Genomic DNA, 22,953 nt, shown 5'->3' on the forward strand with positions numbered 1-22,953 from the left:
AGAGGCTCAAAACTACATCTCCCAGATGTTCTTACCAGCTGGCTTCCTGTTATGGTCTAATGATTCAACAATCGGAGGCACTAGAAAGACATAGCAAGGCACAAGGAAAGAAAAAGTAACTCACTTCCTTAGGGATTCCTGCTAGCTCCACACTGATGGCAAAGCCTAGTCAAGCTTCTCTCGACACTTCCCTTGGCAGCTGTGCTTTGCCTCCGTTGATGGTTCAATCCCCGTGCACTTGGTGCTCCAGGGAGAAGTCTAAGAACTGAGCTGGAGTAGGGGTGGAACTTCCTCTAAGTTCAAGCTTCTAGGGCCTCCTCACAGACACTTCCTTCCTTTTGTTTCTCCAGCCCCGCAGGTGGTAGCCGTTTCCATCAGTACCTAATTGGGTTCACCTCAGCATACTGGTTTTCCAACAGCTGGGTAATCAATTTCCCCTATTGCATCTACTCTGGTTGAAATATCTAGCATGATTTATGTTATTCTGACTAAACAGGTTCTTATTTTCATTCCAGTGACTGTTTCATTGATGCTAAAAAATTGCCATTTTCAGCCCATTTATAGCTCTCTTTCAGCTGTACAAAGTTTATGAGCTCTTATAATTAATATCACTACTTTTTAATTATTTTCTTTTTATAAAATAAGAATGTACAAAATAGTCAAACAGTTACACATATGCTGCTATAGAAAGATAGGAGTGCTGCTAAAACTGAACTTTTGATTGGCAGACAGTAATCACATGATACTTTGAAAGGTTTATCTTTAGCTGATACATGAAAGATATACTTGGCATGAGGTTGACTGAGAAATATGTGACCACTTAACATTTTAAAAGTTGAGAGCTGCTTGTATTTGCTTTCCTGCAAAGGAAATATAAAAACTTTGGTAGCCACCTACTGCCACTAGTATAATTAGAACATTTTTACTGACCATCTCGATCTTCTTGAGCAAGCCTGATACAATTTTGTGCTTTAAGGAGACAAGCGATGAAAATCAAAAACTTCTTTCCGTAGCTAATCACCTCATACAGTAGGCAGAGTTCTAAGACGACCCCCAAGATTCCTGCCTTCTTGTAGACACGTCCTATATAATCTCTTCCCTTGAATGTGAGTGAACTTGTGACTATGATCTGTGTCACTGCCATGATTATATTACATTATACAGCAGAAGGATTTTACAGGTATAATTAAGGTCCCCAATAAGTTTACTTTAACTTAAAAGGGAGATTATCCTTGGTGGGACTGACTTAATTGTGTGAGCCCTTAAAGGGGACTACACCCTTCCTGAAGTCAGAGAAATAAGACATGAGATAGAGCTCCTTTAAAGGGGGCCACATGGCAGGAATCTGAGACCAACTTCTGGTGCCTGAGAATGATTGATCCCTAACCCACAGAGAGCAAGAAAATGGGGACATCAGTCATACAGCCATAAGGAAATAAATCCTTTCAACAACCTAAAGAAGCTTGGAGGGGATTTTTTTTCCCCCAGTGGAGCTTTCAGATGAGGGTGCACCTGGTGGATGCCTCGACTTCATCCTAGGATAATACTGAACAGAGGACCAGCTAGCCATGCTAAACTCCCGACTCACAAAAATGGTGAGATAGTAAATTTGTGTTATGTGAAGCCACTACATTTGTAGCAACTTGTTACAAGTAATAGAAATGTAATATAATATATTGGGAAGGGGGATTCCTTTTGCAATAGCAGCAAAATATATAATAGCCACAATAAGAAAAGGGCACAGTGACTCATACGTGTAATCCCAGCACTTCGGGAGGCTGAGGTGGGCAGACCACTTTAGTTCAGGAGTTTGAGACCAGCCTGCACAACATGATGAGACATTCAAAAATATACAAGCCAAGCATGGTGGCGTGTGCCTGTAGTATCAGCTGTTGAGGTAGGAGGACTACTTGAGCCCGGGAGGAGGAGGTTGCAGTGAGCCATGATCATGCCACTGCACTCCAGCCTTGGCGACAAAGTAAGACTGTCAAAAAAAAAAAAAACAAGAAATGCACAAGAAGCTAAATTTTAAAAATTATAGAACTTTACTGATACTTAAAAGGGAATTTAGAAAGATTGGGAGACATGTCCCTAGGAGGAAAGATTAAATGTTTATAAATATATCAATAATTAAAGAATTTGTATGTCTAACAAAGAATACATTACTAGCTCAAAGTAAAAAATGTTGGAAGACTGGAAATAGCCTATTAACTTGGAAGTGATCAATAAATATGGTCAATTTTAAAGTGGCAAACATTTAAAATGCATATTTAAAGTTGATGAGGGTGTAAGAGATGTGATCCCTCACACTGCGGTGAGTGTATTAAGTGGTATAATTTTTATAAAAAGTAATTCTAATTGCATATCAAGAGCCTTTAAAAAGTTCATCCTCTTTGAATTGCCTGAACCCAGGAGGCGGAGGTTGCAGTGAGCCAAGATCTCACCACTGCAGAGCTGCTTGTGTTTGCTTTCCTGCAAAGGAAATATAAAAGAAAGAGTTTTTCTTTCATCTCAAAAGACAAAAAAAGTTCACTCTGTTTGATTTAGTAATTCCACTCCTAGTATTCTATCCATAGGATATAATGATATGTGTGCAAAGTGATTTTGTATAATGATATTCAATGCAGTATTTTTTATAAATTGAAAATAACTTACGATAGCAAAATGTCCAGCATTTATTTCACTTCAAAGAATTGAACTAAGACAAATTACACTCATTCCCCTGGGTAATGATTGGTTAGTAAATTGATGTGGTCTAATCCTGGCTGAAGACATGACCAAGTTCTGTAACATGACTTTGGAGAAGACTTCTTGTCCCTAACAATGATAGAGTGGAAACTAGCTCATCTTTTTCTGGATATTTCTGTGCCTGAATGTGGTGTCTAAGATCATCTGATTATCACGAGTGGAGAAAGCCAGAGAGTAAAACTGATCTGCTGAAGATCACAGAACAGAACGACAGAAAGACTTGGGCATTCTCTTGCCTCAGGGGCTTTTCGTTGGAGATACCCTCTGCCTGGAATGGTTTCTCAGATACCCGCACAGCTTACTTACTTCCCCACCTTCAAGCCTTTGCTCAAATGCCACCTACTTATGAGACCAAGTCTGACCACCATACACAAAATCACAACTGGCTTCCTCTATGCTGCCACTAACACTTTTAGTTCCTCTTCCATCTTCTATCATATTCTATAGAATTTATCACCAAACATACTTATTTAATGCATTTATTATATCTATTGTTTACTGAGTGTCATGACTAACTTGTAAGCTCTTTGAGGGGTGAAATGTTTATTTTTATTATTTATTGATAAATTCCTATAGCCTTGAACAGGGCTAATAACATAGCGAGACTTTCATAAACATTTGTTCAGTTAATGAATGAATGAATCCAGCAGTAGTGATGGATTCAAGATTTAAAACTTGGATCTACTGACTTCAAATTTCATAACTGCCCCTCTTGATGGTGTGCTGCTTTCAAACAGAAGAAAGATTGTCAATGGCACAAGTGAATGAACTTGCTATGCATAGTTTTGGAAAGCAAAACCAGGGCATATGGATCAAAACTACATGGAGCTTATTAAGGGAATAGCTTCTTTGGCTAAACCCAACCCACATCCTCCAGAGTGCAGCTCGTTGCTAACTCTGGTTTTACCATTCCCTTGGGGTCCTTTCACTTTGATCCCTTTTTGTCCTTATGAGAGCTGAGTCCAAAGGAACTGTTTTGCCTTTCTTTCTTGTTTTTGTTTTTTAGAGACAAAGTTTCGTTCTGTCACCCAGACTGGAGTGCAGTGTGCAATCATAGCTCACTGCAGCCTCCAACTCCTAGGTTCAAGCGATCCTCCTGCCCCAGCCTCCCAAGTATCTGGGACTATAGGCACACAACACAATGTCCAGCTAATCTTTTTATTTTTCATAGAGATGAGGATTTCACTATGTTTCCCTGGACAGTCTCGAACTCCTGACCTCAAGTGATCCTCCTACCTCAGCCTCCCAAAGTGCTGGGATTACAGGCATGAGCCACCATGTCTGATCTTCTTTGCCTTTAAGACTTTAAACCTTTGGCTCAAGTGTACACAATTCTTTCCTCAATTTCCAGTAGTCACACTGTGGAAGGCTAGAATATTCAAAAGAAATATTATTAAATACTGTACATGAACTAAGAATTCTCTGCCCTTAGTACAATCTTGCTTTGACACTTGCTTTTTGAAAGTTCTTTGAGCTCTGTTAGTTGCCTTTAATTATGTGCGTCAATCATAAAATAAATGGATTGAATTAGATTATCTCTAAAACTCGTGAACTCTCGAAGCCTATGATTCTACTCTACCAAAGAATTATATTAGAACTTGCATCACATGAAGTGGTGATAAATTACACCCAACAGTATTAATAAACTCATGAATTTCCCTTTCCAGTTCCTTTGAATAGAGATTTTTTGGTTTGGGAATGGGCAGTATATGTCCATGGAAAATACTACTTGAAACTACTTCTAATTATTTACTACTTAGGTATTTAAATTTAAAAATCAAGTTTTTCTTGAGTTTTTAAGCTCAACATGGAAGATTCAGGTTCAAGTGACTCATTTATTTAAAAGATTCAATTTACCTAAAATTTAGCTATATTTAAAAACTGAGTTAAATTATTTTACACATTTTAAATAACATTTACAAATTTAATATATCTAATTTTCTCAAATGCCAGATGCCCATCAGGGCAAACTTTAAAATCTAATGAGAAAGCCTGGCAGGATGGCGCTGTAGTCACAGCTACTTTGGAGGGTAAGGTGGGGAGGATTGTTTGACCAGGAGTTCATGACCAGCCTGGGAAACACAGTGAGACCCTGCCTCAAAAAATGAAAAATGGTTTTTTAAAAATCTAGTAAGAATAATAATTTAAAACACCCAAGCTCTTCTTTTAAATCTAATAATCAAGCTTATGAATGTAGTAATTGTTTTATCAAACATTTAAAACCTTTACAAACTTGACTAAATTTTGTTATTCATTTCAAATTAATATCAGAAATGTGTTACATTTTCTTAAATGTCTCAAATGTTTCAATAACATTAGAATGCTAACGTTTAACTAAAACATGTCATCATAGTTGTTAAAAGACTTATTCCTAAAATTAGTTTTCAAAATTAGAAACTACAAAAGGCTGTTTGTTAATTTGTGGTTCAGAAAGGGCCACTCTAGAAATAGCCTTCAGGATCCCAAAATAACCCATAATCTCTAAATAGAACTAAAATCTATAACGGTAGAATGGGACCAGGTTTTAGACCAAGAAAACTCAGCTGGACTGAGAGAGTAAATTCCAGATAAATGCCTTTGCAAACCCGTAGAAGAATAAAAATAAGCATAGAGACAGTGTAGTTAATAAACCCATAGTGGTAATACTTTTGTGCTAATTTTAGGACCTCGGAGACAGGATGTGTGAAAGTCCTCATTATGCTGTAAAGCATTTCTACATTATTATGTATTATCTTTAAATATAAATCATGATATGTGGCTTACTTTACATTATAATTTGCTTAATTCTGAGAATGTATAGTTTAAAAACGCCTGGATGTTAATGCAGGGCTTTTTGCTGAAACCCAGTCTAGACCCTACACAGAGGGACCACTGAATATCAGTGGATGACAGCAGCAGCAACAGCAATAGCAACAGCAGGCACTGGAATTGGAATTGGCTAAAAGACAGACTCTTTGGTGGTTCCCTGCTCTCCTTTCCAGCCCAGAGACTGCTGCCATCACAGTGGTTTGGCTGCTAAAAGGCATCAGCTGAGACTTCGTTCAGTTTTATACAGGGCCAGTTTCTTTTTTTTTCTTTTCTTTTCTTTTTTTTTTCAATTGTAATTGTTTTTGTTGTTGTCGTTGCTGTTTTGTTTTTTTTAATACAATTTAAGTTTTAAGTTCTAGGATGCACGTGCAGAATGTGCAGATTTTCTACATTAGGTATTTCTCCTAATGCTATCCCTCCCCTAGCACCCCAGCCCCAACAGGCCTGCGTGTGTAATGTTCCCCTTCCCGTGTCCATGTGTTCTCATTGTTCAACTCCCCCTTATGAGTGAAAATATGAGATGTTTGGTTTTCTGTTCTTATGGTACTTTGCTGAGAATGATGGTTTCCAGCTTCATCCATGCCCCTGCAAAGGACATGAACTCATACTTTTTTATGGCTGCGTAGAATTCCATGGTGTATATGTGCCATATTTTCTTTGTCCAGTCTATCATTGATGGGCATTTGGGTCGGTTCCAAGTATTTGCTATTGTGAACAGTGCTGCAATAAACATATGTGCGCATGTGTCTTTATAGTAGAAAGATTTAAAATCCTTTGGGTATATACCCAGAAATGAGATTGCTGGGTCAAATGGTATTTCTGGTTCTAGATCCTTGAGGAATCCCCACACTGTCTCACACAATTGTTGAACTAATTTATACTCCCACCAATGGTGTAAAAGCATTCCTATTTCTCCACATCCTCTCTAGAGTCTGTTATTTCCTGACTTTCTAATGATTGCCATTCTAACTGATGTGAGATGCTATCTCATTGTGATTTTGATGTGCATTTTTCTAATGACCAGTGATGATGAGCCTTTTTTCATATGTTTGTTGTCCGCATAAATGTCTTCTTTTGAGAAGTGTCTGTTCATATCCTTTGCCCACTTTTTGATGGTGTTGTGTTTTTTGTTTTTTGTTTTTCTTGTAAATCTGTTTAAGTTCCTTGTAGATTCTGGGTATTAGCCCTTTGTCAGAAGGATAGATTACAAAAATTTTTTCCGATTCTGTAGGTTTCCTGTTCACTCCGATGATAGTTTCTTTTGCTGTGTGGAAGTTCTTTAGTTTAATTAGATCCCATTTGTCTATTTTGGTTTTTGTTGCCATTGCTTTTGGTGTTTTAGTCATGAAGTCTTTGCCCATGGCTATATCCTGAATGGTATTGCCTTGGTTTTCTTCTAGGGTTTTTACAGTTTTAGGTCTAATGTTCAAGTCTTTAATACATCTTGAGTTAATTTTTGTATAAGGTGTAAGGAAGGGGTCCAGTTTTAGTTTTCTCATATGGCTAGTCACTTTTCCCAACACCATTTATTAAATAGGGAGTCCTTTCCCCGTTGCTTGTTTTTGTCAGGTTTGTCAAAGATCAGTTGGTTGTAGATATGTGCCATTATTTATGAGGCCTCTGTTCTGTTCCATTGGTCTATATATTTGTTTTGGTACCAGTACCATGCAATTTTGGTTACTGTAGCCTTATAGTATAGTTTGAAGTCAGGTAGCATGATGCCTCTAGTTTTGTTCTTTTTTGCTTAGAAATGTCTTGGCAATACCGGCTCTTTTGGTTCCATATGAAATTTGAAGTAGTTTTTTTCTAATTCTCCTGTGAAGAAAGTCAAGGGTAGCTTGATGGGGATAGCATTGAATCTGTAAATTACTTTGGGCAGTACGGCCGTTTTTACAATATTGATTCTTCCTATCCATGAGGATGGAATATTTTTCCATTTGTTTTTGTCTTCTCTTATTTCCTTGAGCAGTGGTTTGTAGTTCTCCTTGAAGAGGTTCTTTACATCCCTCGTCAGTTGTATTTCTAGGTATTTTATTCTCTTTGTAGCAATTGTGAATGGGAGTTCACTCAAGATTTGGCTCTCTCTTTTTCTATTATTGGAGTATAGGAATGCTTGTAATTTTGGCACATTGATTTTGTATCCTGAGACTTTGCTGAAGTTGCTTATCAGCTTAAGGAGATTTTGGGCTGAGACGATGGGGTTTTCTAAATATACAATCATGTCATCTGCAAACAGAGACAATTTGACTTTTATTCTTCCTATCTGAATACCCTTTATTTCTTTCTCTTGCCTGATTGCCCTGGCCAGAACTTCCAATATTACATTGAATAGGAGTGGTGAGAGTGGGCATCCTTGTCTTGTGCCAGCTTTCAAAGGGAATGCTTCCAGTTTTTGCCCATTTAGTATGATATTGGCTGCGGGTTTGTCATAAATAGCCCTTATTATTTTGAGATACATTCCATCAATACCCAGTTTGATTGTTTTTAGCATGAAGGGGTTTTGAATTTTATCAAAGGCCTTTTCTGCATCTATTGAGATAATCATGTGGTTTTTGTCATTGGTTCTGTTTATGTGATGGATTATGTTTATTGATTTGCATAAGTTGAACCAGCCTTGCATCCCAAGGATGAAGCCAACTTGATTTTGGTGAATAAGCTTTTTGATGTGCTGCTGGATTCAGTTTGCCAGTATTTAATTGAGGATTTTCGCATAGATGTTCATTAGGCATATTGGCCTGAAATTTTCTTTTTTTGTTGTGTCTCTGCCAGGTGTTGGTGTCAGGATGATGCTGGCCTCATAAAATGAGTTAGGAAAAAGTCTCTCTTTTTCTATTGTTTGGAATAGTTTCAGAAGAAATGGTACCAGCTCCTCTTTGTACCTCTGGTAGAATTCGGCTGTGCATCTGTCTGGTCCTGGGCTTTTTTTGGTTGGTAGGCTATTATTTACTGCCTCAATTTCAGAACTTGTTATTGGTCTATTCAGGGATTCGACTTCTTCCTGGTTTAGTCTTGGGAGGATGTATGTGTTTAGAAATTTATCCATTTCTTCTAGATTTCCTAGTTTATTTGAGTAAGGTGTTTATAGTATTCTCTGATGGTAGTTTGTATTTCTGTGGGATCAGTGGTGATACCCTCTTTATCATTTTTTTGTGTGTCTATTTGATTCTTCTATGTTTTCTTCTTTATTAGTCTGGCTAGCAGTCTATGTATCTTGTTAATCTTTTCAAAAAACCAGCTCCTGGATTCACTGATTTTTTTTGAAGGGTTTTTCATGTCTCTATCTCCTTCAGTTTTGCTTTGATCTTAGTTATTTCTTGTCTTCTGCTAGCTTTTGAATTTGTTTGCTCTTGCTTCTCTAGTTCTTTTAATTGTGATGTTAGGATGTCAATTTTAGATCTTTCCTGCTTTCTCCTGTGAGTATTTAGTGCTATAAATTTACCTCTAAACACTGGTTTAGCTGTGTCCCAAAGATTCTGGTTCACTGTGTCTTTGTTCTTATTGGTTTCAAAGAACTTACTTATTTCTGCCTTAATTTTGTTATTTACCCAGTAGTCATTCAGGAGCAGGTTGTTCAGTTTCCATGTAGTTGTGCAGTTTTGAGTGAGTTTCTTAACCCTGAGTTCTAATTTGCTTGCACTGTGGTCTGAGAGACTGTTATGATTTCCGTTCTTTTGCATTTGCTGAAGAGTGTTTTGCTTCCACTTATGTGGTCAATTTTAGAATAAGTGTGATGTGGTGCTGAGAAAAATGTATATTCTGTTCATTTGGGGTGGAGAGTTCTGTAGATGTCTGTTAGGTCTGCTTGGTTCAGAGTTCAGTTCAAGTCCTGAATATCCTTATGAATTTTCTGTCTCGTTGATCTGTCTAATATTGACAGGGGGATGTTAAAGTCTCCCACTCTTATTCTGTGTGAGTCTAATTATCTTTGCAGGTCTCTAAGAACTTGCTTTATAAATCTGGGTGCTCCTGTATTGGGTGCATATACATTTAGGATAGTTAGCTCTTCTTGTTTCATTGATCCCTTTATCATTATGTAATGTCTTTTTTGATCTTTATTGGTTTAAAGTCTGTTTTATCAGACACTAGGACTGCAACCCCACATACAGGGTCAGTTTCAGGGGCATATGACCTGTGCTGTCATACAGGGCGGGCACTTAGAAGGACCCCACACATGATTTATTGCTCTGTTGACACCATTTTGCAATTCTGAACAACTTTTTAACAAAAGCCCCTGCATTTTCATTTTGCACTGGGCAAGGCAAATATAGCCAGCCCTGGCTTTACAGTTCATTTAAGTTTTTACTGCTTCTAGAAAAACAAGTGAAATTTACCTGTAGTTAGTTACCAACCAAGGAGTGGACATTCTCGGAACTGCCCCGACCTGCTTCCTTGCTAGACTGTTCCCTCTCTTTAATATCCATCAGCTGGACTCACCAACTCGGGAAAACCTATATGGGTCTATAAGGAGACCCCTACTGAGCTGAATTTAACTTCAGCAGTATTGCCATCTGTCACAACCTCATGTTGTTTTGGGTGTGGCAAGACTTCTGTTATGTCTGGTCCAGCCAGTTATATATAAAGGATGTCCTGCTCCAACCTGGCCCTACCTGGTGGACAGCCTGGGCTCTGAGAATGCTTACTTCTAGAATGGACAGACCAAAAGAGGACAGAGGGGGTTACAAAAAGATAATATCCATCACAGGCGAAGAGTACTCAAAAGTGAACTTCTACCATTTCCACTGGATGTTGATTAACTTCCCTGAGCCTCAGTTTTCTCCTTGATGAAGGAGGGTAGCAGAGGAGGCATCTATCCCTCCCAACCTGCCAGAATCGTGGGCGGAGAGGACAGAATAGGCGTGCAAAATTTTGCATTGTCCCAGACCTTAGCAAGTCTTCGCACTTATGAAAACAGCATTTATACGTCATTTGGGTCATGCGACTCTTGGAAAACCTGATGCTACCTACGGTTCCTTCCTGCCCCCGCCCCACCCCCACCTTCCAGCCTCCAAAATGTGACCTCCAAAAAATAAAAAAATAAAAAAGCTTGCGACCATGAATTGACGACCCTTGAAGGTGGCTCCTGGACCCAGGTTAAGCCACGTGCCTCTAAAATGTTCATTAAGGCGACCGGCGCTGTCTTCCCTGCTCAAATCCCCGACCTGCGGCTCCTGGCCACCGCCACCCCGCCCCAACCCTGCAGACGGGCTCTCCACCGGGTCTGCGCGCCCCGCGAGGGTCCTGGCTGGCCGAGCGACTGCCGCAGGAGGGGGCGGGCCCGGCTCTCGGTCCGCCCCACGCTGGGCTCGGGGTGGGGGCTCCGGGCCTATTACGGGATGGAAGCTCCGGGTGTCGCAGGGGCGGGTGGGGTAGAGGGAGGGAGAAAGGCACGCTGGTGAAAGGCGCATTGATGCAGCCTGCGGCGGCCTCGGAGCGCGGCGGGGCCAGACGCTGACCACGTCCCGCTTCTCGGTCTCCTACTCCGCCTCCTCCAGCTCCGCGCTGCCCGGCCGCCGCGCGCCATGCGCCCCCAGGGCCCAGCAGCCTCCCCACGGCTGCTCCGCGGCCTCTTGCTGCTCCTGCTGCTGCAGCTGCTCGCGCCGTCGAGCGCCTCTGAGATCCCCAAGGGGAAGCAGAAGGCGCAGCTTCGGCAGAGGGAGGTAGTGGACCTGGTGAGTTCGGGGGAGCCCAGCCGGGACAGCCGCTCTGGTGGAGGGGACCCGGCCGCTCGCCGCATGGGCAGGCCGTCAGTCCGGCTGTTGGGGGTGTCTGCCTGTACAGCTGTGTGTTGTGTGTCTTGCTGCGCCGAGGGTGTTACGCTTTGTGTCTACAGGTACAAAAGGACCTCGGTTATGCGGGCAGTGAGTCTTGGAACTCAGAGGGGAGACTAAAATGAGAGGCCATCGTGGAGCAGACATGTGACATGGGTCCTGTGGGACTCCCCGAAGTATTGGCGAGTCCCCCAATAATTTCTGGCCTCAGGAGGACCCCTTGCGAAGGGTCAGAGGGGTAGGGCGGCAATGAGAGTAGGATGAGGAGCTTGGGTAGGTCCGAAGTGGACCTGGGAAAGACCCTGGCCTCGCTGATCCCGTGGGCCTGGGCCTGGGCCAGGGCCAGGGCGGTGCTACGTGTCCTTTGTTGGGGCTGGTGGCCACGTTTGCCTGCAGGAGAGAATAACAACCCCCACAAAGCATCCGTCCAACTCCTTGTAACTTGAAGACTATGAGTCATGTTGGGTCATCTTCCTAGGGAGTATGGGCTGCAATTTATTTTGTTGGACAACCACAGCAGGGGTCAGGAATGGTTCAGAGGGTTTAAGGCCGGAAAGGGAAATGAAGGAGCCGGCGCTAACCCTCTAAGGACCCGTTTTGCTTGTTCTGTTTAAACCAAGTGGGCAGTCAGTCCTTATAGATACCCTGGGTCTTCTGCTGTGGCCACCGGGTAGGAGTATCACAGTCAAGCTAGGGGAGACGACAGTTTCCAGGAAACTGGAAACAAACGGCCGAGTGCTTTCCAGGGGCTCATCTGTGGGAAGGTAGGTTTGCTTAAAATCCTTCCCTCTGAAAATCAACAAACCCACTGGAGGGCGAGATTCTCTGCCCTGTGGCATGAGGGAGCCTTTCACAGCTACCATAGTCCTTGGTGTATCATAAACTTCAGTCTCATTTGCAGACAAACAAGATTTACAGGCATTGCAAGACGTAAGTTGGGACATTTTTTATTAAAAAGAAAGTTTTGAATTGTTAAGCTACCATTTTAAACTGAGCTAATAAACCAAGTTCTTTGGCAGCTAGTTCTACCTTGGATTCAAACGTGCTAGAAAAAAATTTTCCCCATTTCATACAGTACTTTTTGGTGATAGGCTGTGTAATTTTGCTCCACAAAAGCAGACCATGTGTTCAGGCAACAGTGCTATTTTAAGTGACCAAGTTATTAAAACTGTACCAAATGAGTGTGGTTTATGTGTAGTTTGCATTTTATGAATTTGTAGTTACGATACACAAAATACCCATTTTTTCCTCGGAAGCTTGCAATTTTTCCCCCTTCAAGGATTTACGGTATCTGTGGTTTCCCACAACTCTGGCCAGACCTGGAAAAGATTTTGCAGCCAGGCTCAGGTGCATCCTGTAGGTTGGATTTGGTTTGCTGACAGAAAAAGTCCACAGTCATTAAGTTTTCAACAGATTCTATAAAGCAACTTCTTTGTATAGGATCTTTCAAAGCGTTCCTTTCAGGCTTCCACCAAGCTCTGCCCCCTGGTGGCCAGTGAAAGAAACAGGGGAGTAGAAAAGTGCTCTTCCCTTCACGTTTATTTTTTTAATTCCACAGACATTTATTCAGAGTACTAAGCATGTGTTGGGTTACCATTTTAAAGTAGAAGAAGACAGATGTGACACCTGCGGAATCGAATCAAGTAAAGTTATATGGTCTCTGAAATGTGTTTTTTAGATGAAAAGATGAATAAAAATTCCCAGTATGGAACAATGGACATGCTGGGCCAGATAATTCTTATGGGGGCCGTCCTGTGCGTTGTAGCATGTTTAGCAGCATGTTTAGTAGCATGTACAGACTAGATGCCAGTAGCAACCCCCGCTCCCAAGTTGTGACAACTAAAAATGTCTCTATACATAGTCAAGTGTCCCCTAGAGGACAAAATTGTCCGCAGTTGAGATCCACTGATATATAAGAAAATAAAATTTAGTCTGTGTATCATCTTGCCCTGAGGGGAATAATGGTGAAAATAATCAAAGAATATCAGGAGCAGTGTTATTCCCACTTGAAATGTATGTCTAAACATTGTATGTATCTGCTTGTGAAAGTGAATTAAATTACTAAAATTTAAAAAGTCTAAAACACACCAAACTGTTTTGAAATATTTTGCACTTTTAAAACTTTATTTTGTATGTCTTTGAATACTTTGGTAATTGTTAAATGCTTTTTTTTTTTTTTTTTTTTTTTTTTTTTTTACTATTTCTCTGACAGTAAATAAGCAGTAGTGTCTTTTTCTTCTTACAGTCAGGAAAATGGCAATGTCAAAGACTTAAAAAATCATTTATCAAACCAAAAATGAAACTGGTAATGGAGAAGCAAATTGATTGGCAAACATCAGTCTGATTATCTAGGATTTTTCCCAGACAGCTATTGGATTTTATCATCCAGTCCCAGATACTGTGGTCAAAAGATAAGCTTTGAAGTTACTTTAATATCTAAGAAACTTTGTTTTTTGTTTTCGTTGGAAAGTATACTTATGCAGAATGATAATACTAGGCAACTTACACAAATAGAGGAAATGTTAAAGTAAAAATTTAAATGGATTGCATTGGGTTTTGAAGTATGTAATAAATGGCACCTTTGTTCCTGGCTGAACCAATTCAGATGTAGACACAGAAATTAGACAGGTGGAGTGCAAGGTATACCTTTACCACTGATCATACAGCATTGGTGTGTATGGCTTATGTGTGCTAGGCTGGTAGTTTTGCTAGTGCTCTCTTCCCCAGGTCTAGACCCTGAAAGGTCCACCCAGGGCAGTGGACACACTTGCCCAGAGTCACTGCCTCGCATTGGCCTTGGGGGAATCTTAGGAATAATAATGACTGACACATGCAGTGTTTACTGTGTTCCAGACATTGTTCTAAGCACATTTTATATATTATTCACTTGAAGCTTATACAGACCCTACAAGGTAAGACTCTATTATTATCCCCATTTTACAGATAAGGAAACAGCACCAAAATGTTGAGTAACTTGCCCTATCTTACAGAGCTAATGTAAGGTGGAGCCAGGATAAAATCCAAAGAAACTGGCTCTAGAATCCATGCATTTAAATGCTACAAGATATCCTTCCCCAAAACAAACATAGAGAATCCTAGCTCTTACAGACAGTTTGACAGATTGTGGATGGTCCCCTATTGAGAACTAATGGTCACCTGAAACTAGATCACTTACTGCTTCTCCTTGGGGAGAAGGGGTGGGATGAGAGGCCAGAAATGTTATCCAAGCACTGCTTCCCCCACTTAAAAACAGGGAGAAGTAGGGGTTTTCATATCCAAGTTGGAGATATCGCCAGTACAAGACAATTATTGACTCTTAAGATTTTATTTTATAATTATGTCCCTAGGAATTTATCTTAGGGAAATAATTCAAAAGAAGAAAAAGGCTATCTGGATAAAGATTTTCATTACAATAATATTCTAATAAGAAAAAAGTAGAAATAAACTATGTATCCAAAAATAGTATGTTTGCATCAAACTGTAAAAGTCCAGGTCTCTTTGCAAGATATAGAGCTAGAAGAAAAAAGCAGAATGTCAAATTATTTCCACCTTGGGATACAGGTATTTAAAATTATATATGCTTATAATGAACAGTAGAAAGGAGCAGGCAAATGAAATAATTTTGTCCTCTGATGTGTGTGTGTGTGTAAAGTTTGTGCACTAAAAATTGTGAAAGAAATCACAATATTTTAGAAATAATTTGAAAATGAATTCTCTATAATAAGTCATCTAGAACATGGGCACATGGTATTAAGGGATTCTTGACTCCAGTGGCTCAAAATAAATGCAATTTTAATCATCCTGAGTCTCTGAATCTTGAGTGGTGAGAGGTTTCTTCGCCTTCTCTTTCTCATTGTAGTATAATGGAATGTGCTTACAAGGGCCAGCAGGAGTGCCTGGTCGAGACGGGAGCCCTGGGGCCAACGGCATTCCAGGTACCCCTGGGATCCCAGGTCGGGATGGATTCAAAGGAGAAAAGGGGGAATGTTTGAGAGAAACCTTTGAGGAGTCCTGGACACCCAACTACAAGCAGTGTTCATGGAGTTCACTGAATTATGGCATAGATCTTGGGAAAATTGCAGTAAGTAAAGTTTGAATTATTTTAAAAGTGAAGCAAAATATGGTTTTCATGTTTCAGTGTTAATTTTTTGGTGACATTTTATTATTTTTTAACCAAAAGACTTAGAGAAGTAGGTAACATGTGACTTTTAATTTAAAACTAATAAAAAGTTTATAAGATTTCAAAGTTAATTTCATAAAGGTATTTCTAAGACGAATGCTTATCATTTTAACCATAGTATCTAAAATAACATACGTTTTAAATGCAAACAAAAGAGAGCATAAGTGGTCCGTGTTGGACAGTAAGCAACTTTCCAATCTTGCCCTAAAGTAAATTTAAATTCAGTCTAAGAAATTCTGCCCTGGCTTCAGACATAAAGATAGGAAGAAATTTTTCCAAAAAATTACCACATTGATCTGGAAGCAGAAGTCCATTGGTGTTTGTCTTTATTCAGGTAGCATACCCAGCTTAAAATTGCTAAGCCTAGGAGAAGTGAAATAGATTAGATGTGAGGTACTACAGCGATTATTTTCAGTTTTTCTGCAACATTAAGGCTGAATGGCGGGGAATTACTCAAAATAGCCTCTCTGGTAATGTATTTTGACTAATGTTTCAGTCACTTTGATTAGTGTTTGCCTCTAAAGTAATTGGCATGTCCACTGGGATGGAACATAGTTGAAGAAGTTTATGCTATTTATAAGCCTCTTTTCTCTTGTTGACCAACTCTGTACATGGTTCTATATTTACAGCATATTACTTCATGATTTTACCGCTACCATCAAGCAATTACAAGAAATTTTCTTTTGATAAATCTCTTCAGATTTTAAGACGCACTCTGTGTATAATCCCTGTTCCTCATCTCAGCTCTTTCTGCTCTATTATCTGTAAGAGTTTGAGACTGTCTTGATTTAATTGTTTTGTGATAGGATTTCCATGTACCTTCCATAGTTATGGTGACTATGACCTTTTCTATCCTCATGTGTGTTTCTAGAAAGTATCTTGTTAAAATGTTCCCTAGTTATTTAAACATCTGACATTGATAGACTGGTTGCTTATTTATAGTTGTTTATCAAAAGTTACTGAGTTCTTTCTAAAAGCTATCCTTGTGGGTTCTGAATTATTAATATATTTTAAAGTTCCTTTTAGCAATGGTCAGGATGGGTATGGGAACCTTCTACAAGTAAAAGACAATAGGACCATAAGCCAATAGACATACAAATTTGCAAAGACCAATGAGAAAATAAGCAAACAAGAAACCTGGCCCTTATCATTGTGTCACATAGATAAAGACTAAAAACCTTGTCTATCCTTTACTCCCTCATACTGTTTGCTGTTGCTCAAAAAGAAACAGGTCAAGAGTGAATATGTATGGACAGCACTAGTCTAGAATGTAAGTTCCATGAGGGCAGGGATTCTAGTTTGTTAACTGCTGTATCTGTACCATCTAGCACATAGTTGGGGCTCAGCAAATAGTTTTTGAACGTGAAAAAAAGAGGAAATATATAAATTGGTTTGGTCAAAAGTACTGGAGGCTAGCCTTCTTTGATAAAACTGAAAGATACCCTCAATGGGGTGAAAAATTCTAAGAAAGCTGTAATTTGATTTTCTTAGAGTTCCTTTATCAAAATTTACCTAGCTTGCAGAAAATCTCCCTCTCTATAAAAGTTAAACTTTTCTTTTTCTTTTCCCTTTTTTTTTTTTTTTTCTATTTTTGAGACAGAGTCTCACTGTCTTGCCCAGGCTAGAGTGCAGTGGCACAATCTTGGCTCACTGCCACCTCCACCTCCTAGGTTCAAGCAATTCTCACATCTCAGGCTCCCGAATAACTGGGACTACAGGCATGCGCCACCATACCCAGCTAATTTTTTGTATTTTTAGTGGAGATGGGTTTCGCCATGTTGGCCAGGCTTGTTTTGAACCCCTGGCCTCAAGTAATCCGCCCACCTTGGCCTCCCAAAGTGCTGGGATTACAGGCATGAGCCACCGCACCTGGTCAAGTTAAACTTTTTAAATACATTTTGGGGAAAAGGATCATTAAGTAAAATTCACCAATCTCAAAATCTCTTTTTAATTAAAATAGAAAATGTTAACTAAATTTCATTTCTGTGTTTGTGACAGGAGTGTACATTTACAAAGATGCGTTCAAACAGTGCTCTAAGGGTTTTGTTCAGTGGCTCACTTCGGCTAAAATGCAAAAATGCATGTTGTCAACGTTGGTATTTCACATTCAATGGAGCTGAATGTTCAGGACCTCTTCCTATTGAAGCTATAGTTTATTTGGACCAAGGAAGCCCTGAAATGAATTCAACGATTAATATTCATCGCACTTCTTCTGGTATGTAAAGTTGTGACATTGCAAGATGTGCCTCATATCTAACTAAGATTAGTTTTGAGTCCCACTATCTTGTTGGGTCCTAGCCTGCTGTAAAGGGACCTCTAGCAAGTTTTCAATGCATCATTCTCCACCCTGGGTTGTACTTCTGCATTACCTCTAGATCTTTTAAAAAATATATAGATGCCTGGGACCTATCTCTGATGAACTGACTCAGAATCTCTAGCGGTAAGACCACAGCATTTTTTGTTTTGTTTTGTTTTGAGCCAGAGTCTTGTTCTGGCGCCAGGCGCCAGGCTGGAGTACAGTGGCCCAATCTTGGCTCACTGCAACCTCCGCCTCCCGGGTTCAAGCAATTCTCCTGCCTCAGCCTCCCCAGTAGCTGGGACTACAGATGCACACGCCACCGTGCCCAGCTTCTGCGTTTTTTAAAAGATCCCCTGGTGATTCTGATGTGCCCCAGGCTTGAAAATCAATGAGTTAAATGACATGGCAAAATAGCCAATAATGCCATGGAGCAGTGGCTTTTCTACCTTGGCTTCATATTGGGCTCACTTTAGGAATTTTGGGAACCTTACAAAAGAAATACCTATCCCACCCCTTTAGGGAGTCAGATTTAATATGTCTCGGTGCGGACTTGGCAATGGGACTTTCAAAATATCTCTTGGTTGGCCGGGCGTGGTGGCTCACACCTGTAATCCCAGAACTTTGGGAGGCTGAAGTGGGCAATTGCTTGAGCCTAGCAGTTTGAGACAACGTGGGCAACATGGCAAAAACCCATCTCTACAAAAAATTACAAAAAAATTAATCCCAACTACCAGGGAGACTGAGGTTGGAGGATGGCTTCAGCCCAGGAAGCAGAGGTTGCAGTGAGCTGAGTTCGCACTACTGCACTCCATCCTGAGTGATGACAGAGTGAGAGCCAGTTTAAAAAAAAAAAAATCTTCTGATTATTCTAATGTTCAGTGAAAGTTGAGAACCACTGGCTCAGAATGGTTTATAAAAATAAACCATTTTTCTGCCTTATTCTTTAAAAGGGTGGATACTGTCTGCTGAATTTGTAAAAGAGAAAATTTTTATACTATTTCTGCATTCTCTGTTTCCACCTAGTATAACAGAAAAGACATTTGGTGGTCACTTAAACTGTCAGAAAAATATTATTGGGTTGTTTTATGTATGTATGTATGTATGTATGTATGCGTTTTAGAGACAGGGTCTTGAGCTGTTGCTCAGACTGGAGTACAGTAGCGGGATCATAGCTCACTGTAACTTTGAACACTTGGCCTCAAGTCGATCCTCTTGCTCAGCTTCCCAATGTGCTGTCATTACAGGCATGAGCCACCATGCCCAGACTGTTCTATTTTAAGATTCATTAAAGACTGTTTAGAAAATACCAAAAAGCAGAAGAGTTTTTTAAAAAAATGTTAATCTCATCCCCTAGAGACACCACTATCAATATTTGCTTGTCAGCCGTTTTGGTTTCTTAAGTTGCAGTGGATGGCATACCATGACAGCACAGCCTGGTAGCATCAGAAAGTGCACATACTATTATATTCACTTGTCTTTCCATAAAAGAAAAATAAGAAACAATACAGATGGTTAGCATCATTTCCTTGACATCCTGAAGAGATTTTTCACTAATGTTATACTTAAAAATGGTTGAGGGGAGGGAGAAGATCATCTCATCTTTCCCTTCCCTCAGAAATAACATTTCAGCATTCTTTGGGGCTCCAAGTCAGATACTGAACCCCAAAACCAATTTATTCCTAAGCAATCAAGGGGATCCCCTCTACATTTTCCCTCAATCCCCACAATATCCTTGAAATATAAAGAAGAGATTTTAACCCCCTCTCTTTGCATATTGAGAAACCCAACGAAATACAGCGTCTTACCTAGGACAGCAGAATTGGTGAAACCAAGGCCCTGTTCTCTTGTCCCAGTTCTCTTTGTAATCGGATTAAAAACTCTCTTCACTAAGCCAGATACATATGCTAGAAAGCTAGAAGTGTTTCCCATCTAAGAAACAGTCTTTAAAATAAGAAGAATCTAGATATTAAATATAAAATTTGATTAAAGTGATATATTTAGACAGTAGTTGATATAAGCAATTTACATTCTATTCTGTTATCTTTAAGGTGTGTGTTAATATTTTGCTATAATGTAAGCCTGTAGGCCCAAGAACTGTGACCTGTACATGCATATACTTCACAAATAATTTAACATAGCATTTCCCAACCATGGTGTGCAAACTCATTTGGTGTGATCAATTGGGTGGAGTGTCACAAGTAATGTGTTATTAATAAAAATTTTTGCGTTATTGTGGATTAAAAGTTACCTTTGTAATAAATCACTTTCTCTGACATGTTGATAATCTCTCTTAAGGGAAAGGAAAGGGGTGCACTTATAGTTAGCAAATCAGAGGATGACTTAAAGCCTTGATACACCCATGGGAGTTTGACAAACTGTTTGATCTATTACATGGGTCTAGGAGGAAAATGGGTTGAGAACTCCTAATCCAACATATTGTTTTCACTTAACAAGCTATCATACTACATTGTCACAGCAAAAATGTTCATTTACCTACATTATTTCATCTGCTAAAGACCATGAAGTGATCATTTGATTCTCCTCAGGTGAGGCTGACGCAAGACCCAAGTTTGTCTGATGTCCTTAGGCTGTAGGGGAATGTGAACAAGTTTCTAGGCTATGGATGTCAAGACCTTGGGTAAAGATGAGCATTTCTAGGCATTTCCACTTGGCATGGTACTAAGAATACCAGATTAAATGGAATTGTAGGCCTACTATTTAGTTCCCCCAACTTGGGAAGGGGCCTGAACCAGAGGCAGGTCCCTGGATTCTGAGAGACTTGCCCTGGATTTACTCCTGTGAGAGTTTATGTAAGTAGATTGCTTCAGCCCTACATCCCTGGGTCTCAATTGGAATGCACTAACCTCAGTCAAATAGGAAGTCACATGAAGTCATCCACTACACTGCTTCTATATCAGGATTCATTTTCTTAAAGAATTTGCCAATCTACAGTTTCTTCTCCCGTTTTACACATGCGTCAAAGGTACTCTGTCTTTTTGCCTGCTAAAATGACCACTGAGGGATTTTTTTTTTTTAATTTAAGACAAGACTTTGGTAAGATGGAATGCAACTTGTATGTTAGTAGGCGAAAGTCCAGAGGACATGTGAAAAGTTGCATAATTATAATGCATAAAAACACATAGGAAATGCAAGGTTTTTTTTGTTTTATGTTTTTTCACTATGAGGAAATTCTGTGTAAAATGGGATTCCCGATTGAAGGGCTGGTGTAATGATTATGTTAGAATTTCTTTTAATGTTATACAGTTATTTCTTCTGACTGGGTGCAGTGGCTCACACCTATAATCCCAGCACTTTGGGAGGCCAGGGCGGGCAGATTACCAGGTCAGGAGATTGAGACCATCCTGGCTAACACAGTGAAACTCCATCTCTACCAAAAATACAAAAAATGAACCAGGTGTGGTGGCATGTGCCTGTAGACCCAGCTACTCTGGAGGCTGAGGCAGGAGAATCGCTTGAACCTGGGAGGCAGAGGTTGCAGCGAGCTGAGATCACTCCATTGCACTCCAGCGTGAGCAACAGAGCAAGACTCTATCTAAAAAAAAAAAAAAAAGAGAAGATATTTCTTCTACTTGTATAGCATCACATATCAGCAGATAAGTGTTGAAAATGGCTTTCTTTAAAAAAAAAAAAAAGACTTGCATATCAAATGAAAGTCTAGGCTTTTAAAACTATATATAGGCTTTCTTTGCTTAGTCAAATAAATTGCTTTGTTTAATCAAATAAATTTATCTAGTCAAATAATTTGTTTTAAGTTAGCTCGTAACTATACAAATTCTGGTTTTATGCTTGAAATCTGTAAGAACACTGCCCGTTAAACTTATATCATAGAATGGATATGTATACATATTTTTAAAATATTTATGTACCAATTTAGGAAAAGAGAACTTTATTATGAAAACCTTATCAAGTATTAGAACTTTTAATTAGCATTACATTAAATGGAATTACAATCTAGCTTTATAAAGTTATAAAATTTAACTAAAGTATTTTGCTCTTTGTTCTAAAGAAAGACGTAACTTTCATCTTTGTCTTGCAGTGGAAGGACTTTGTGAAGGAATTGGTGCTGGATTAGTGGATGTTGCTATCTGGGTTGGTACTTGTTCAGATTACCCAAAAGGAGATGCTTCTACTGGATGGAATTCAGTTTCTCGCATCATTATTGAAGAACTACCAAAATAAATGCTTTAATTTTCATTTGCTACCTCTTTTTTTTATTATACCTTGGAATGGTTCATTTAAATGACATTTTAAATAACTTTTATGTATACATATGAATGAAAAGCAAAGCTAAACATGTTTACAGACCAAAGTGTGATTTCACACTATTTTTAAATCTAGCATTATTCATTTTACTTCAATCAAAAGTAGTTACAATATTTTTTTAGCTGATTAGGATACTTTCTTAATAGTCACATTCTCTGAACCTATAATTTGGAATATTGTTGTGGTCTTTAGTTTTTTGCTCTTAGCATAGCATTTTTTTAAATATAAAAGCTACCAGTTTTTGTACAATTTGTAAATGTTAAGATTTTTTGATATCTGTTAAATAAAAATTATTTCCAACAACCTTAATATCTTTAAATTAATTGCCATTTAAATTGGAGTTTCTAGTACTTTATATCTGAAAAGTTTAACATAAATCCAATTTGTATTTATTCATTTAATGCTTATTGATTAATTTTTAGTACATGTATAATATGGTTCCATTTTTAAAGGAATACAAAGAGAAAGTGGTATTCATGTGTCAGGAAATATATAAGCACTTTAGGAATTTTATCTTTATTTAACAAAGAGTAACAAAAGATGGATTCTATCCTCAAATTCCTTACCATTTGGTAGAGAAGATCAGACATATATAGAAATAGCAATAAATTAAAGATTAATATGTTGATTACTATAAAAGTGTTGAAGTGGGTGTTATGGTTCAAAGGAAGAGTGATCATTTCTGGCTGAGGTGATCAGGAAAAAATCCATGAAGGCAGTATACATGTAAGATTGATGAAGTTAAGTAAATTCTAGGCTTGACTTGGAAGTATCAGTATGAACTCATAAAGTACTTTATCTTAAATAAAGCTACAAAACAATAACAAAATCTACCTTTGTTTACCAAAAAGGCCCAGAAACAATTA

The 22,953-nt window shown here is 39.0% G+C and overlaps 1 protein-coding gene across 2 annotated transcripts; it reads left to right on the forward strand.

Annotated features, from left to right (window-relative positions):
* The first annotated feature begins 1,332 nt into the window (after positions 1 to 1,332).
* Positions 1,333 to 22,396, forward strand: CTHRC1 (collagen triple helix repeat containing 1). Of its 2 annotated transcripts, none has more exons than XM_012474890.3 (4): positions 1,333 to 1,595; positions 15,184 to 15,405; positions 17,503 to 17,719; positions 21,861 to 22,396. In XM_012474890.3, the coding sequence occupies exons 1-4, from the start codon at positions 1,569 to 1,571 to the stop codon at positions 22,001 to 22,003; spliced, it is 609 nt and encodes a 202-aa protein (XP_012330313.1). In that variant the 5' UTR covers positions 1,333 to 1,568; the 3' UTR covers positions 22,004 to 22,396. The 2 variants fall into 2 exon arrangements, with proteins under 2 accessions (XP_012330313.1, XP_012330312.2); XM_012474889.2 differs by lacking the exon at positions 1,333 to 1,595 and adding an exon at positions 10,951 to 11,225.
* Positions 22,397 to 22,953: the final 557 nt, after the last annotated feature.

Source organism: Aotus nancymaae, unplaced genomic scaffold, assembly GCF_030222135.1.
Source record: "Aotus nancymaae isolate 86718 unplaced genomic scaffold, 86718_ANA_hifiasm-v0.15.2.pri h1tg000036l, whole genome shotgun sequence".
In the NCBI taxonomy this organism is placed as follows: domain Eukaryota; kingdom Metazoa; phylum Chordata; class Mammalia; order Primates; family Aotidae; genus Aotus; species Aotus nancymaae.